At 52.9% G+C, this 16,937-nt stretch overlaps 1 protein-coding gene across 3 annotated transcripts; it reads right to left on the bottom strand.

Annotated features, from left to right (window-relative positions):
* Positions 1–335: 335 nt before the first annotated feature.
* Positions 336–10,015, bottom strand: RNPS1 (RNA binding protein with serine rich domain 1). 3 transcript variants are annotated; one of them, XM_061209145.1, is made up of 8 exons: positions 9,926–10,009; positions 6,751–6,938; positions 6,365–6,520; positions 5,512–5,703; positions 5,218–5,320; positions 4,758–4,911; positions 1,863–2,004; positions 336–1,260 (listed from the first exon to the last, which is right to left on the bottom strand). In XM_061209145.1, exons 2-8 carry the CDS (start codon positions 6,819–6,821, stop codon positions 1,161–1,163), a joined length of 918 nt encoding a protein of 305 aa, XP_061065128.1. In that variant the 5' UTR covers positions 6,822–6,938; positions 9,926–10,009; the 3' UTR covers positions 336–1,160. The 3 variants fall into 3 exon arrangements, with proteins under 3 accessions (XP_061065128.1, XP_061065129.1, XP_061065130.1); XM_061209146.1 differs by lacking the exon at positions 9,926–10,009 and adding an exon at positions 9,534–9,680; XM_061209147.1 differs by lacking the exon at positions 6,751–6,938 and having other exon boundaries at positions 9,926–10,015.
* Between the last annotated feature and the right edge of the window lie 6,922 nt (positions 10,016–16,937).

The following is a 16,937-nucleotide window of genomic DNA, read 5'->3' on the forward strand; positions in this document are numbered from 1 at the left end:
GACTTCCCTGGTGGTCCAGTGGTTAAGACTCAGCACTCCCAGTGCAGGGGGCAGAGGTTTGATCCCTGATTAGGGAACTAAGATCCTACATACTGCATGGCATGGCCAAAAAAGAAAAACAAAAAACAAACACCTCTTTCTAAAATGTGTCTAGCCAAGGAGCAGCCCAACACTCATAAACACTTCCAGTGTTTTTCTGGTTGAGAGGTTTTGGAGCTGTGACTTTGGGAATGAAACCAAAACATTTTTTAGACAATCACGTTTAATTACCTCACAACTGAAGCTGCCTTTGGGGCCAAGGGACAGGAAGGAGGCAGCGAACCCAACACTCGAGCTGCACTCTAATCCTAGGTTTATTCAACACAATTCTTTTCTCTACACAACAAAGTACAAACACAGTATTATCTAAAATGCTACAAAGTTACAAAACTCAAAACAGAAAATGTATAGTACTGACTGTACAATAAAAGCCAAAAAAGCAATGTACACGTTGCCAAGGTAACCTGCACAACCACCATGAATACCAACACAACGGGGGGTTCTGTGATGACCCGAAAGAGCTGGCTTTCAACTTACCAGTTTCAGAGAGAAAGGGAGATGTGGGTTTGTGTGTCTGTGTGTGTGCACGCACATGAGTACATGTGAAAAGAACCATTTTGGGTATTTGGCCCTAGAGGTCAGAAGAGGACTCGAGCAGGGGAGCAGGGCCAGGCTAACAGGAATGGCAGCTGCGTAAAAGCACACCCTTTCCTGTGGGACCCTGCAGGCCAACAGGTTAGGGCACGACCAGCCCACCAGATGGGCCCCACGGCATCTGTGAAATGGGAAAACATGCTCCCAGGCTGGGGCTGTACCACTGCCTGGAGCCCCCTGCTCATCCCTGCTGGCTTTGCCACTAAACTGACTCTCAGGAACTAGAAATGTGGAAGCTTTCTAGCCAGAAAACTGGAGGGCATCTTTATAAGCACGACCCCAAACCAACAACACTCCTGCAGCCGGAACTCTGCCGCCAGGGGAAATGTAGCAATTAACTGCCTTCACCTTCGAAGCCTGCCCCTGAGTGAGGGATTTCTTTCCTACTGATCCTCCTTCTGCTAGGAAAGTGACAAAAGTGAGTTGGATGGGATACAAGTCACAGGGCAGAGCTTCGGTGGCCCTGCTTATCGGGAGGAGTTGGAGCTGGAGCGGCTCCTGTGGCGGCGGCGGCCAGGGGAGCGGGATCGCCGGCGCACGGGGGACCTGCGCCGAGGGGAACGTGACCTGTGGGAAGAGGAGAAACCACATCAGACACGAAACCCACGCCCCGGGAGCAGCTCCGCATCTGGGACCGCAGTGGTAAAGCTGCCTTCTTTCGGGAACAATTCTACACAGCTTCACACTCCAACACTCCAGTCAGGACAGCTCCCTTTGGATGTCACTGACACAGAACCCTTGGGAGACACACAGATGTTCCGGAGACCAAAGGCACGACCCTAGGCGCTCTCCTCTTCTTCGAGGGCTGTGCAAAGTGCAGCCTGACACCACTAGCAGAGGACGGCCTGACACTGGCCTCTGCCAAGGGTGTTATGTTAGCCTCTCCCCTACTCCTCTGACCTTTCCAGTTTTCTCATGGAGGGAGGGGAGGGGCTACACCTCCCGAGGGTCCCTCAATCAGGCAGCTCCTCCTTTCCCCAGCTGGAAAGAACACGATGAGCTCTGAAGGTTGCCTGTGCCAATGCTGCTTTCCCACCCCCATCATGAGGCACAGGGGACAGGCAGGGCTGGACAAGTTCCCAAAGTCATCATCCTCACTTTATGTTTGTAAATAAGATAAACGGAAACTGGCCCTAATCAGTCCCCTGTGAGACCCCAAAGTGATTCACCTTCTCCTCATCCGTGGGGGTGACCTGCGCCACATGGGAGGCGGTGGCAGCATTCTCCTGGGAGGGCTGAATCGCCTGGGGGGTGGCCGAGGCCAGGGGGCCAGCACAGCAGTGGCAGTGATCTCCTGGCCATCGATTTGTCCTGTTGAAAAAAGGATAAAGTCACAAAATATCTAACAAGCACCTACCCTGGGCCAGGCCCAATGCCAGCTATGGGCATACCATGGTGAGTGAGACACAGAGGAGCCTGGGGGGACAAGGACAAACTACTCTGGTCACAGAAAGAATCTCATAATTACTGTTATTGGAGGTTTCAAGAAAACTACCAGGAAGCAGGGAACCTAATGGGGGACTCATCTTAGTGCATTGGGATAGCCTTCCACGGGAAGCACCATCCAAGTCAACACCTAAAGAACAGCCTGGAATTTGCTAAGTGAGGGGAAGAGCTGTGCCCCCGCCCTGAGCTGGAAGGTGGTATTGCACTTGAACTTTCTTCTTAAGAGCAATGTGAAGGGGGCACTGCAGCGAGGAGACCTGGCGGGGAGCTTTGGCAGGACTGAGATGGGGGAGAAACATAAGAACTCAAGGGATAACGGGGAGGTACAATCACCAGAGCTTGGTGATGGATCAGGTGAGCAAGCCCAGGGGTGGGGTGAAGGATGATCAGCACCAGGGTTTTGGATGAGCTGTGATCTCCTGAGAGGTGCGGCCCGAGAGGAAGAAGGGACTTCTGGGGTGGGGAACAAAATGAAAGGATGTTCAAGAGTTGTCAAGTCTGTCTAAAGAGTTTGAAAAAAGTGCCTCAGGGAGGTGAGTCCGCGTGCAGCAAGTACTAAAACCACACGTGTGAATGAAATCGTAGAACGGCAAGGGGAGGCAGATCAGAATGGAGGCACAAGGAAACTGCAGGACCTCAGGGAAAGAAAGAGCAAAGGAAACTGAGGCACAGACCCAAGAATCCCAGGGGATAAGGCACCCCAATCCAGTCCAGGGACTGCTCAGGGGACCAAGCACAGCCCGTGTACCCCCAAAGGGTGGAGGGTCTTCTATCTTCTCAGCTCCTACTTTCAAGGGAACTTGAGATACTAAGGTGGCTCAGGAATTTGGACCTATGTTCAGAACATACTTGAAAGGCTCAATTTAAGTAAACACGGCTTAAGGTGGCCCTGGCCCATGGCCAAAAGCCAGTCCAAATCAGGGATTTCACAGGCACTATGTAACAACAGAGACAAAGTCATCCTCTGGCTAGCTGCCAGTAAAGGCCAAGCCCTCCCACTTTCTGGAGACAGTGTGGAGCTGTTCCATTCAGTGGTGCACAGCACAACACGGGGACACACAGAAAAGTCCTACTTTAGAATCTTAAGACAACGTGGAATATTTATAATCACACACATCCTGAATGTGCCCAAGTCTCCTAAATTTTTAGCAAGTGCTCAGACTCTATCAAATACACAAGATCGACAGTCTCTAAAACAAAGGCGTGACTCAACAAAGCCAAGAGCTGATGTGTGCAGAGGGATGGATCATAGTTTATGCTTAACTCCTAAAACACTCCAGAGGGATTTAAGTAGATTGAAAGAGTTGTACCTAAGTACCAAGGAAAATTTTGTAGTATACAAACTCTACCAGAGCTCAAGGGCAATTATCCAAAGACCTGTGAGGCTATTTATCAAATGTGTAAGAGGGCCTCCAAGGATGCCAAGATTCTAAGGGGTTCAGACTCTCCTTCCCACTTGGCCTGGCAGCCCACACAGTGCTGTGGGCAGTCCCGGCTCAGCTCCAGCTGCCTGGAGTACAGCAGCAGTGAGCTGGGGCACAGACAAATCCCATATTCCTTCAAATGCAGACTATTCGAAATTTGAAGCTATTCACAAGCGTTCAAAGGTTGACAAATCATTCTACCCAATAAAAAGTGGCTATGGGAAATGGGTAAAATTTGTGAATTCAGCAAAGTTATCCTAAAAATGCTGAAATGTTAGCAAAAGACAAAATGATTCAGGACTTCCCTAGTGGCGCAGTGGTTAAGAATCCCCCTGCCAATGCAGGGGACACGGGTTTGAGCCCTGGTCCAGGAAGATCCCACATGCCGCAGAGCAACTAAGCCCATGTGCCACAACTACTGAGCCCGTGCTCTGCAACAAGAGAAGCCACCGCAATGAGAAGCCCGCGCACAGCAACGAAGACCCAATGCAGCCAAAAAAAAAAAAAGGAGAGAAAATGACTCAGAGGGGATTAAAGAAAACATTTCCATATAAAAATGATGCTTCGTTATATTCATAATATACTCCTTGTGGGGGGGGGGGAAACTGTTCATTTGATCCTTAAACTTTAACAGATTGATATTCATATTTGATGAATTTTTTTCAAGAATCATGCTCCACAAAACATGTTTTTGGTAAACACACACCCACTGAGTAAGAACTGGAATCTTGAAAGAGCTCCAGGGAGATTCTTTCATGCAGCCAGGTTGAAAGTCGGTTTTTTTTTTTTCCCAAAGGAACTCCTTTATTTATTTATTTATTTATTTATTTATGGCTGTGTTGGGTCTTCGTTTCTGTGCGAGGGCTTTCTCTAGTTGCGGCGAGCGGGGGCCACTCTTCACCGCGGTGCGCGGGCCTCTCACTATCGCGGCCTCTCTTGTTGCGGAGCACAGGCTCCAGACGCGCAGGCTCACTAGTTGTGGCGCACGCGCCTAGTTGCTCCGCGGCATGTGGGATCTTCCCAGACCAGGGCTCGAACCCGTGTCCCCTGCACTGGCAGGCAGATTCTCAACCACTGTGCCACCAGCGAAGCCTGGAAGTCGGTTTTAAACATACTACGCGTGGTGGGTAGCTGGTCTTGGACAGGGGACAAAGAAACGGGGGTTCAGAGGGGAGCTGGCAGGGCTTAACTCACCTCCGTCCATGTGCTTCAGCGCCTTCTCGGCCTCATCTGGATTCTCAAACTCCACATATGCATAGCCTTTAGACAGATGGGGGTGCATCCTTTCTACAGGCATGTCAATCATTTTAATTTTCCCATAGGTGGAGAATATCTCCATGATATGATCCTAGGGAGAAAGAAGGGTCACTAATGCTCACCCACTAATCACTTGTGTAAGAGTCAGAGAACCCACCACACAATGACTACAACCTTGGAACCTGGGGGTAAATCTCCTAAACACATACATATAATATATTCCATTAAAATGAATTAACCAGTGCTCTACTTGGTCACGCATCACCAAGTCAGCCCTCCGAAATGCTACATTCTAAGTTCACCTTCTGGCAGAGGCTTGCTTCTCCAGTTTTCCACTTTGAAAATTTGCAAAAGAGACGCACCCCACTGTCCACTGGACAGAAAGAGGATTCCTCACCTTGGTCACATTCCTGGTGAGCCTTCCAATGTGCACTTTGGTGGGTTTAGGGGAAGGGCTCCGCCTTTTCCTTTCCTTTTCATCTCTTTTGGGTGGTTTGGATCTGATTGAAAAAATTAAAAATCCTATTAAGACAGTAAAAAACTCCTTTTTCGGTCTATCTTTATAATAACTACGGTAACTTTACAGCCCCCGGTTTGTTAATTTAGGTCCCCAGATAATTCACAGGTTTTGGGGGAGAGCCCCCAAACCAATTACTCCCGGGTGGAGAAGTGGTGCTGGAAGGGAGCTCACTTGGAGCGGGAACGCCGCCTGTTGTCATGCCTGCGCCGAGAAGGACTCGGAGAGCCAGAGGAGCTGCTGGAGCTGGAGCTGCGGGATGTGCTGGAACTTCCTGAGCGGCTTGATGCTGAAGATGAGCTGGAGCCGCTGCTGGAGCCCGTGCTGGTGCTGGAGCCCGAGCTGGAGGTAGAGCTGGACCGCGACCTGAGGGGCAAGAGGGAGGGGGTCACAGACAAGTGGTGGGAGCAGCATTTCTTCACTGAACAGACAAGCCTACACATGCTCCCAAGAGGAACCGCTGGCCTCGTATTTTCAAGCCCCACTGCTTTCCCCAGCGGGGCAAACACTAACATCCTCCGATCCCCGCCCTAAGCCAAAGCCCTTGGTAGGGACAGAAAACAGCATACATATTGTGCAGTGACAGGGAAGGAAGAATGAGCTGCTTCCGACCTACACAGAAGCCTTGCCTACTGGGAGGTAAAAGAGGAGCCTGGCAAGTCAGAGCCACCAACTCAGCTTGGAAGGCAGCTACTGACTAATGCAGGCTGGTTTTCAACAGAAGGAAAAGGAAGCTCCAGGCTAGGGTAATCCAATCACAACTCCAAATCAAAAGCACTTGAGAGAAACACATACCCCAAGATGTCCCATTCCTTAACATCTCTAGAAAAGAAAAAATCCCAACACCATCCTCTGTATATAATCAGAGCAAACCCCAAACCAGTTTGCCGTAAATTAGAGTCTCTATTAAAAATCTGAGTGTGTTTCCTTTATAAGAAGACAGAGCACTCTGCGGGCTCTTTGGGAAGGAAGAGGGACGTGGCTGTGGACACGAGGCCCTGGCAATGCTCTAACCCGTCAGCCCCACCTGGTGCTGCTGCTACCACTGGAAGCGCTGCGCCTCTTTCGAGTTTTATCCCTGCCACGATCCTTCTCGCTTGACTCCTTGTTGGCCCCCTTATCTTTAGAGCGATCCTTGGACTTCTCATCAGAGCGGTCTTTGCGTTTGGTAGGAGAAGGAGCCCTGGATAGTGAGGAAGAGTATGAGATTACATGCCCCTTTGACTGAACCCTGAAACAACAGCACAACCCCAAAGGGCTACACAAATCCCAGACAATCACAGAGCAAAATGATCTGTGGCTTAGGACACTTTCACTGTAAAATTCAAGACATTTCCAATTTTCCCCTTTCTGAGGGTCCCTAGCAATGAGCACCCCCAAAGTAGCACTAGAAAAATCTAACAGAAGGATTACCTAGTGCTGGACTTTTTATTATTTTCTTTGACTCCTAGCAAGCTCTTCTTTTTCACTCCTGATAAATCCATTCTCCCCTTCTGAGGTGTTCAAAGCAGCAATGGCGGCCTCACTTATCTGAACTCTCACTTCTAACTTGAGTCTGAGAAACGATCCCTAATCGATTGCAATTTACGCCAAAGTGCAGCCTAATAACAAGATAAAAGGATTTACAGAGTAAATTGGCAAGGCAACATATCTACTTTGCAGTCAAAAGCTGAGCACAGGAGAAGGCAGCAAGGAACACAGTAAGCAGCAAGCATCCACAAAGCCAGGAACACACGGGGGACCAGCACTGTTTCCTCAGGGGGGAATCCCGCCCCCACAGGAGGCACAGGTAGAACCATCACCTCAGCTTGTCTTTTTCCTAAGGAACGGTGTGGATGGTGGTGTCCTGTTATTTTACAGGCGGTACAATACCCGTTTTTCATTCGTAAGTTTGATGATGAGCCCTCCACAGTCCTTTAAAATACTACAGCACCACATTTGCATGCAGAACAGAGAAAAACCCAACTGATAGGATTAGATTTCTTGTTTCATTGCTGTAATCTTTGTAGGATACATTGAATATATGATATGACTAGAAGCAAAAACCATTTCAAAAGTGACTGGTACCGGCATCAAAACATTTAATACCCAAACACAAACAAATGAAACGTCCCCCATGAACATTTAAAAAGCAGTAAAATAAGCCGTTAAAGAGTAGTCATTGTAAACATTGACTAATGTTAATGATATGCACATGAAAGTGTTATGGGGGAAGTATACCAAAGTCTGCAACTTACTTTGAAATGCAAGAAAAAATAAGATTGATGGGTGGCTAGATATAAATAAAACAAATGTAACAGAAATGTGTAGAATCTAGGTGGTGGTGATGTGGCTATTCACTGCACAAAATTTTTTCAACTTTTCTGTATGTTCACATTTTTTCAAAAATAAAATGTTGGAGGGAAAAAAGTAGACATTGGAATTGGATGAGTTACCACATGTAAGGGTTTAGCCAAGTGCCTGGACTGCAGCATGTACTCAGTGAACAAGCATTAATAAATATTACTCAAGAACAAACAATTAATTATGTGCCCCGTTTCCTCGGGACTGTTGTCTTTAGTATTTCCAGTGAGGTTTTGTACAGTCTGCTTGAGTTGCAAGCAAAGATCTCGGGATGTCAGCCTCAACTACCTCTAGCTCACCTTCCTGTAAGTAACTTGGACACAGCACACCAATCGGGATCCTGTTTCCATGTGAATAGTGCTGCCAAAATGCTGGATAAACATTCTGACTGAAGAAAAGAGTGCCCAGCTTTGGACATGCAAGTGAAAGTACAAAAGAGAATATCACCTTTGCTGCTCTTTTCCAGGGCTATAAAGTTTTTTAAGATGTTTTGTCTTAAAATAATAAGGTACTATAGACACCCAGCAGGCAACATTGGATAAGGTTAGTGTCCTTGGACAACCAGTGAGTATAATTCAATGGTTAAGAGTCTGGAGTCAGCCTGCCTGGGTTTGATTCAAAGCTCTGTTGTGTGACCTTGGACAAATCACTTAACCTTTCTGAGCCTCAAGTTCTCATCAGCAGTACAGTGACACAGACAGTTCCTACACCTCATAGTTATCAGGGACATAAACCAAATTAACCCATAAAGGAGTTAATCTGGCACCTAGTTAAGGCTCAATAAACTTTAGCTAATGTTAGAAGAGAGGCTCTGGAGGCTCTTCTCCCACATAAACTCTTGACTCTAAAGTCACACACAGTCTCTGAATGCTCAACAGGGGTCCCTGGACTGCCCCCATTAGGGTCAACAAGAGCAGCACTGTCCAATAGAAAGAGTGCCAGCTTCAGGAGTACTCTAAAATTTTCTAGTAGCTGCGTTACAAAAAATCTTGGTTAACAGATAAAATTAACTATGAGTAATATATTTATTTGACCGGCTACACACCAAGTATTATCTTTTCACCAATCAGTATACAAATTCATTAATAAAATATCTACACCTCCCCATACTAAGTCTTTGAAACACCTCAATTTGAACTAGGTATATTTCAAGTACTCAATAGCCACGTGTGGCCAATGGCTACCTTATTGACCAATTGGCCCAGAATGCAGATTCCTGGGCCCCACCGCCTTCCTAAAGATCTGCCCTAATGTACTTTGTGAAAACAAGCACCACCGGTTATTCTTAAAACGCTAAAAAATTAAGAACCACAGAGTAAGTGAACGCTTTGCTGGGTGTGGCCTGAGTACTCGAAAGCAAAGGTTTAGGTTCTCTGTTTACACAAGTTCAGGTAACAGCACAGGACCTTGATTACCTCCCCCATCCTCCGGAAAGGTGCGCGTCCAACAGCCAGAAAGAGGAGAGAACAATTAGTTAAATCTCGAGTAGATGGCGTTTCAGCTTACATCTTCAGAGCACCTTCCCCATTTAAAAGTACATTTTAGGCACAATTCATGCGAAATAACAAAGAGAAAAAGCCACGCCTCTCCTCCATCGATTTTAACCTTCCCGTATCCTCCCTTCTGGGGGTTACCCGTCAAACTGAGCTCCAAGACATTAGGGGCCTATCCCCAAGGACTAGCACCGAGAACGGCACACAGGAACCCGGCAGACGTTCGTGGAGTCGATGTTTGAATTAACGGCTTCGAAGGGAGGGTCAGTCGGTCACCCAGGGCATCCCAGAAAGCAACTCCGCACCCACCGGCACCGGTCCCACACGCGACCTCGCCGCCCCCCGTCCGCGTTCACTCACAACTCCCCAGTCCAGGCGCCGGGCCGCGAGCACTTCCAGGGTAGGGCCCGGCGTTGCGGGCCTGGGTCTCCAGCCCGGCGAGAGGGCCCCGAGGGCGGAGGCCGAGTTCCCGGCTGCTCCGAATTCCGGGGGCCTCACTGGGCCCGCCGCAGAGCGGACGAAGCGAGGGCGCCCTTCCGCCCGGCGCGGCTCCGACCACTTCCGGGCCGCGGCCTCGGCGCCTCCCACTCAGCCCGCCCCGGGCCACACTCTTTATTCTCAAACCCTGTGCCGCGCCGCTAGGCCGCCGTCGTCACCGCGTGGCCGAGGAGCAGGCCGGCTCCACGATGCGCCCCGCCGAGCCTGGCGGGCGGCCCCCGAAGCTTGGATGGGGTCGGATTCCCCCTACTTACATCTTCCCGCCGCCGCGACCTCCTCCCGCTCTCCTCAGTCTCTGAGGCGGGCGCCGCTCTGGCGTCAGGATTAGGGAGCGGGAAGACACCGTCGTCCGGCGCGCAGCGATGACGTAGACCGCCTCAGCCAATGGGCGCGAGCGAGGAGAGGGTTAAAGGGCCAAGGCCTTTTTGGGGAGAGACGCGTCGGGGTGCTTATACTCTGTCTCCCTCTCTGGAGGGGCGTCTGGAGCTGCCCCGGGCTAGCTGCACCCCCTCATGGGGCCGGCAAACTGGCAGCTCTCTGGGGCTGGGAGGGCTGCGCTGTGTGGGCAGCTCGCGAGCCGGCGCGGAGTGGGTTAAGGGGGCCGCGGCCCCGCCCCTATCCGTGCGCATGCGCACCGGGCTCGCGGCGTGCCTCCCGGCGTGCCAAGGTACTTGGCTCCAGACCCCGCAGCTTCGCGCTGGGAGAGGCCGGGCGGCGGGGTTAGGGGAGGGGTGCGCAGGTGCTGCGGCCTTTGGCGGCCGGCCGTGGGGACCCGCATCGCGGAGGCGGCTCAGCGGGCCGGGCCCATTGCGGGAATGGGTTTTTGCGATTACCACTCGTGGTGTGAGGGGTGACCGTGTAGACTCAGCTTGTGCGCCGGCGGAATTCGGCCTGGTGGGCAAGACGGGGTTGTGCAGCCAGAACGCACGGGCAGCAAACTGCAGAGTAGAAGATAATGTGCAGAAAGGGAGGCGCTTCCGAGGAGGTGACACTGCAGCTGAGACCAGAGTGGAAGGGCGCGCCCGGCAGAGGGAACAGCTGGTGCGAAGGTGCGGAGGCTCGCTGGAAGAAGCCAGGGCTAGGAAGGTGGAGTTTAGCGTTGGACGGAACAGGGAAGATGTGCAAGATACGGCGCCATGGCGTCATCCCCTGGCCGGTGGACGGTGCAGGCGGGGAGGCACTGTCAGAGCCTTCTGGCGAAGGCAGGAGGGTGAGGGTTAGAGGCCCAGGACCAGGCAGGAGGCTGTCGGAGTAAACCGGCACTGAGGGCATCAGGGCTTGCAGGTTTGTTTACCGCCATGTCCCTCTTCTTCCCGCTCTGTGCCTGGTAAGCAGTCAATGCTGCGTGACTGTTAGTTGGGGGCAGGGAAGGTGCACCCCCGTCCCAGACGCCGTGTGAACAGGTGGGTGTCCCAAGGAAGAGAAGGGAACAGATCCAAGGTGCTGATTTGGGGGGAAGGAACCAATGAGGCTTGGAGATGGATGAAATGTCAGGGAAAGGACAGGAGAGTCCAGGATGCGCCTTAGTGGCCCCGATGGATGGGTATACCTGTGTTTGTAGTCTGCAGGTCATTGCTTTCTGCTCCATGTGGTTTTCCCAGCCAGTGGATAGTGACTCCTTTCCTTCATCCAGTTCCTCTGGCCCTGTCCAGGGTGTCAAGTGTGCCCCTAACACCTCACCCTGGGCCGAGGGGTGTCTGAGAAGTTGGGGACCAAAGAGAGTCCTGGAGGAGCGGCCTGCCTTTTGAATCCTCTCTGCCGAGGCACCAACACACTCCTGGGGGTGGGGGTTGGCAGGCAGAGTCAGTCTGGGTCCGGGTTCTCCCTTTGCATTTAGATTTGGGGAGGAGGGGGCCTTTATCTCTGCATCACTGTCACATCTGCCATGGCCACTAATGGAGGCATAAGTGGAACAGAAGGGTAGCCCTGGCCCTGCATCAGTGAAGAGACCCAGAGGGTCGGTGTTGGGGATGGTGTGGCCTTGGTGGGCCAGGCCTGCAGCACACGGAAGTCTGTGAGGAGGCCACGGCAGCACATTGGAGCCCCACATATTCAGGGCCACGTCAGTGTGTGCCCGAAAGGCCCCGAATCCAGAGCCTTTGCCCAGGGACACAGTGACACCCTAGGCGGGGATGGGGCAAGCCCATGATCCCCACTGTGGCAAAAGGAGGATGGGGACACAGCCAGCTGGGCAGACAGCCCCTTCTGGTTTCGGGTTTTTTTTTTTGGCTGCTGCCACACAGCATGCGGGATCCTTAGTTCCCTGACCAGGGATCGAACCCGTGCCCCCTGCAGTGGAAGCATGGAGTCTTAAACACTGGACCACCAGGGAAGTCCCCCCTTCAGTTTTTTTGTTGTTGTTAATGCTCTAAAGTAGTAGAATTTGGCACGCATATAAATTTTAACACATTTCATATTAAATTTAAAAGCATGATTTATTCATTTATGAATTTAATCAAATTTGTTTCTAAATATTATTGATTTTATTATCAAGTGTGTTATCAGCTGTTGAGCTTTAATATTTGAGCATCTTGGCTTTTGCCATTTTGAGAATCAGCAGAATGTGTTTGGAAGGAACATGAGAAAATAAAACTCTGGAGGGCCCCCGACCCCAGCCTTCCAGGAGTCCTGGGTTTCTCCCCTCCCAACCCCCAGTGCTAACCTGCTGAGGCCATGGGAATTGAGGGCCAGGGAGCTGTGGTCTTCGGGGACCTCAGGAGGTCTTTGGCCCAGGTTTGATGGAGGGGGTGGGGCAGGGCTCCTTGGGACAGGGCACTGGGCAAACGAGCCCCAGGCCTGGAGCTCTACACCACAAGCATCCTGTGGGCTCTGGCCAGTGTCTTGAGCCCCCCTCCCTTTCCCCCAGGGCCGAGGGCCACCTGCTGACAATGTGGGGCTGCACTCAGTTTGAGAATATACCCACATCAAGGCAGAATATCCCCCTGCCTTTATTCTCTATGGGCCTGGAGGCCTCCGCAGTGCCTGCCCTTGGAGGCTGGTAACCTGGCACACTGAAAGGGCCAGGGATGGCCTGCGTTGTGTTGGAGGTCACAGTGGGCCACACAGGAGCTTTGAGCAGGCATTGCATCCACTTGTAAACCATGTCAAGGAAGCACTTCTACCCATTGCTGACAGGCTCCGTGCCAAGGGCAGGCATGGTCTGGCCAAGTGGAAGAAAGGGGTTTGGGTGGGGTCAGGGCAGTTGTGATGTCTAGGTGACCCTGGAGGAGGCATCAGAAGAGGCCTGGCTTCTGTCTGTGGTGGTGAATGCCTGCAGCCCCTGAAGGAGCCCAGAAGGAGGCACTGGCCTGTCCTGGGTGGCCAGGCTGGATTTGAAAGGGCCAGCCAGCCAATGAGGGTCTGGAGTTGTGGTGAGGCCTCCCTGGCTCTGCGTCTCCAAGGTGTGGGGGCGTCAGGTCCTGGGGCCCCATGGGAACAGGCTGCCCGCTGGAGCGGCTACAGGGCCGAGGGCTGCTGAGCGGTGGGCTTGGGAGCTTGTGCTGGTTTTCATGCCCTAAACCCCATGTCCATTTCTGCCCTAAGGAGGTCAAGGATAGTGATATCTGAGCTGCCCACCCTGGGGCTGTCACAGGGGACAGGGAGAGGCCCGGCCAGAGAAGGGGAGCAGGTGTGCTGGGCTCTGGGTGAGCTGCTCAGGCCTGCCCCATGCCTACTCTGGCCTCCGCAGCCAGTGGATTTGGGGCTTCTCCGACCTTGGAGGCATCTAATGCTGGCATCTGTGGGGTGTGGGCCAGGCCCCAGGAGCGGGGCCTGGGCGGCCCTGTGTGTTGAAGAAGGAAGGCAGGGCCCCTGCCCCCTGGGCCCGACCCCCAGCTTCAGCCCCTCTTCCAGCCTGCTTGAAGCCCAGGCCACGTGTGCCCATCAGGTGCGGATGAGACTGCAGGGCCCAGTGCTGTGCTGCCTCCTGGCTGTCTCTCCTGGGGGGCCTGTGGGGACCTGGACTGCCGTCTTGGTGCCCTTTCTCGAGCAGTCTCCAGGCCCACCTTTACCCTGAACCCCCCTTAGGGTGCCCTGCCCTCCACTGGGGATGGGAGAGGGGCTGCGGGAGCTTGCACAGGGTTTGGGGTCAGACCTGAGCTAGGGTTCAGGGAATGGGGCCTTGTGTCTGGAGGGGTGACGTTGCACACTCGGCCTGCTGGCCTCAGCTGTGGGCTCAGGTGAGCAGCCTAACCCTGACTTCGGTGTTGGAGGTACCTCATGGAACCCCTGTGGGTCTTTTCCTTGATGGAGTGGGTGGAGTTTAGCCCCTCTGGACCCAGGTGGGCCCAGGCTGTCTACCCAGGAGTGTCCCTGTCTGCAGGTATGGATCTGGCACTTAGCACAGCCAGCAGGGTCTGGATGAGCATGGGTGGTGCTCACCTTCACACTGACAGATCTGTGTGGGAGTGAGGGTCCCACAGGGCCTTGCTAGCTTATGCTGTGAGCATTGCACTGGTCCCCAGAGGTGAGCTGAACAGCAGCTGGCACAGGGTGTCACTCAGATGGAGCAGCAGGAATCGGCTGCCCTGGCTGGCAGTCTAGCCCCAGGCTAGCCTTTTGGAAACCTTTCCCCCATCATTCCCAGGCTCTGGCCCCACAGGTGTCAAGTCTGACTCCCCTGGGGCATGGGCCATCACCGCCTCTGTGTTCAAGGAATGGCCTGAGTTCAAGCCGGGCTGGGGGTGAGTCCAGGCCAGGCAGGCAGGGCCAGCTCCTCCTCCACCTGGTGGGTGTGGTCATCCCCAGACGGTTTGTGGCCACCCCCAGACCTGCCTTCCAGCCTGCCCTCCAGGTGCTGGCCTTGGCTCACTCCTCCATTTTGCTGGGCTCTCTGCCTCAGTCTTGCCTGCTGCTTTGTGAGGCTGGGCCAGGGGTCCCAGGGACTTGGGTGACCTTGGCTTCACCTCAAGTCCTAGGCTAAAGATCTGGGATTGGAATTTTCCCAGAAAGAAACTGTCCAGTTTGTTTTGCTTTTCTGAGCCCCTGCAGCCAAAGGGCTAGGGCACTCTGTTGGCGGGGTGGTGGATGGGGAAATGGACCCTGGGGTATGGCCACAGAGCGGCCATACCCAGGTCTTCCTGGCTGAAGCGGGGTCTCACCAGCTCAGGTGGACAAGGAAGGCATGCATGGGGGGACCAATTTCTTGAGGAGGCCAGCCTGCCCTCTACAATCACGGTGGAGACTGCAGTTGTGTCCTGGTATCAGGGGTTTTTTTTGGGGGGGGGGGTGCCCGGCTAAATATAAGACTGCATGTCCTAGCGCCCTCATCTGGTGCAGCCATGTGCCTGCATTCTGGATGATGACATAGACGCAGAAGCACGTTGATGGCCAGCTGTGCCCTCCCGCTCCTCACCCTGTTTCCTGCTCACTCCATCTGGAAGTCTCACTGGCACCTTGGCCCTGAAAGGTGACCTTGAGGAGGGAGGCCTGCACCTGGATGGAGCAGGCAGATGGAGTCTGGCTCCCTGAGACCTTGACCACTGGTGATGGAATGCCTAGATTGCCTTCTCTGGACTTTGTACTTGGCAGAGAAATAAACTCTTGTCTTTTGTAAACCACTGCGGTGTAGTTTTCTGATGTGTGCAGTAAGGCCACTGCAGAGTCTTTGTTCCACAGGACCTGTTCCTGTAACCTGCTGCCTGGCAGCCCTTCCCCATGGTGAAGGCAGAGGAGGGGCTCCCCTCCTCCCCGCGAGGCTGCCCTCCTCCTTCCTCAGGGCCCTCGGTTCTGGGTACAGCTGTCAGGCTGTAGGACAGCCCATGTGTCCACTGACTGTCTCAGTTGAGCCACCGTGGGGCCGGGCAGGACTTTTCCACAGGCCTCGCTCTCAGCCCTGACGTGGTCTCTAGACCTCCAGAGCCCTGGCCCAGACTGTGCAGGGCAGGGAAGGCAGGACCTTGGCCCTGGCAGATGTGGCAGCTGTTTGGGGCCAGCACCTCTAGGGACCATCTGGGCCTGGAGATCTGAGTAAAGTGGAATAGGCATGGAGCAGGAGGTGGCAGGGGTATGGGTAGGCCGACTCTCCTGTTAGGGAGCTGGTGGGTCCTGCCCTGCCCCTGGGCTTGGAGGTGCCACAGCTCAAACCAAACCACCAGGGCTGGGGCCTTCCAAGGCCCCAATCCTGGCTCTTTGAGGACACTTGGCTCCAATGGTGGGTTTCCAGCAGCCTCACAGATGACCCAGGGGTGCTGCGTGGACCCTAACAGCGGCACCCCTGTCTGCTGCTCCTGGGGTCCTTGCTAACTGTCTCTCCTGCAACTGCCCAAGCTCTACGCGCGGATGCAGTCATGGGCTCCTCTCCCCTGACTGCCGTGTGCCTCCCATCTTGTCCCCACTGCTGCAGCCTTGGCTGTGACTCCATCATCCTCTCCACGGCTGCTGACTTGTCTTCCAAAAGGGGTTTCCGATCATGACAGCCCCTGCTTCCATCCTGCCAGTCTCTCCACCTCATCTCCCGTCAACAAACCCACCTCTCCCTGGACCCGTGCAATCTGATCTCATGCGTGTGCCTCAGATATGCTGTTCCTTCAGTCCTGAGTACCTTTCCTCACACCCTGTTTTGTGACATTGAAGGGAAAAATGTCAAATTTCTAAATCTTTAACACTGAAAACAAGGCCAGGATGCCCTGCAGGAGGGCTGCTGGGGGACACGTGGCCAGGCCATGCTGGCCTCTGCCCTCCTCCCTTGACCAGCAAACCTACAGCAGTCACACACCTGCAGACAAGTCACAGCCCACCTCTCAGAAGATGCTTGCTGCTGGGCAACGTTTAGGACCACAACCACCCCTAAGTTGTTACTGTTGTTATTTTTTAATAATATGGAACTAAATGATGATGGTTGGAAGAATCTTAAAGGGAATAAAAGAGCTACTAGAAACTATTTGCAACGTTCATAAACTTTGAGAGAATGATAAAAATGCAAATTTGAAACTGTACGAAATGAACCAGAGTGATGAAAACAAGTCTTTTCTAAACCTATGAATTCTAAGGTAATGTAAAAGGCACAGAGATTCAAATCACGGAAATTTAGAAAGCCATAAGAGGACTTCCCTGGTGGCACAGTGGTTAAGAATCCGCCTGCCAATGCAGGGGCATGGGTTCAATCCCTAGTCTGGGAAGATCCGACATGCCACAGAGCAACTAAGCCCCTGAGCCATAACTACTGAGCCTGCTCTCTAGAGCCCGTGAGCCACAACTACTGAAGCCCGTGCGCCTAGAGCCCGTGCTCCGCAACAAGAGAAGCCACTGCAATGAGAAGCCCGTGTA

The sequence above is a fragment of the Eubalaena glacialis genome, chromosome 13, assembly GCF_028564815.1.
Source record: "Eubalaena glacialis isolate mEubGla1 chromosome 13, mEubGla1.1.hap2.+ XY, whole genome shotgun sequence".
Classification (NCBI taxonomy): Eukaryota; Metazoa; Chordata; class Mammalia; order Artiodactyla; family Balaenidae; genus Eubalaena; species Eubalaena glacialis.

What these genes read in the sequence shown, in the direction of transcription:
- RNPS1 (XM_061209145.1), bottom strand. Translation starts at nt 6,821, where the DNA reads ATGGATTTATCAGGAGTGAAAAAGAAGAGCTTGCTAGGAGTCAAAGAA. An exon ending in AATAAAAAGTCCAGCACTAG is followed by an intron (nt 6,521 to 6,750) that starts GTAATCCTTCTG and finishes CTCACTATCCAG; the next exon opens with GGCTCCTTCTCCTACCAAAC. An exon ending in AGTGGTAGCAGCAGCACCAG is followed by an intron (nt 5,704 to 6,364) that starts GTGGGGCTGACG and finishes CTTGCCCCTCAG; the next exon opens with GTCGCGGTCCAGCTCTACCT.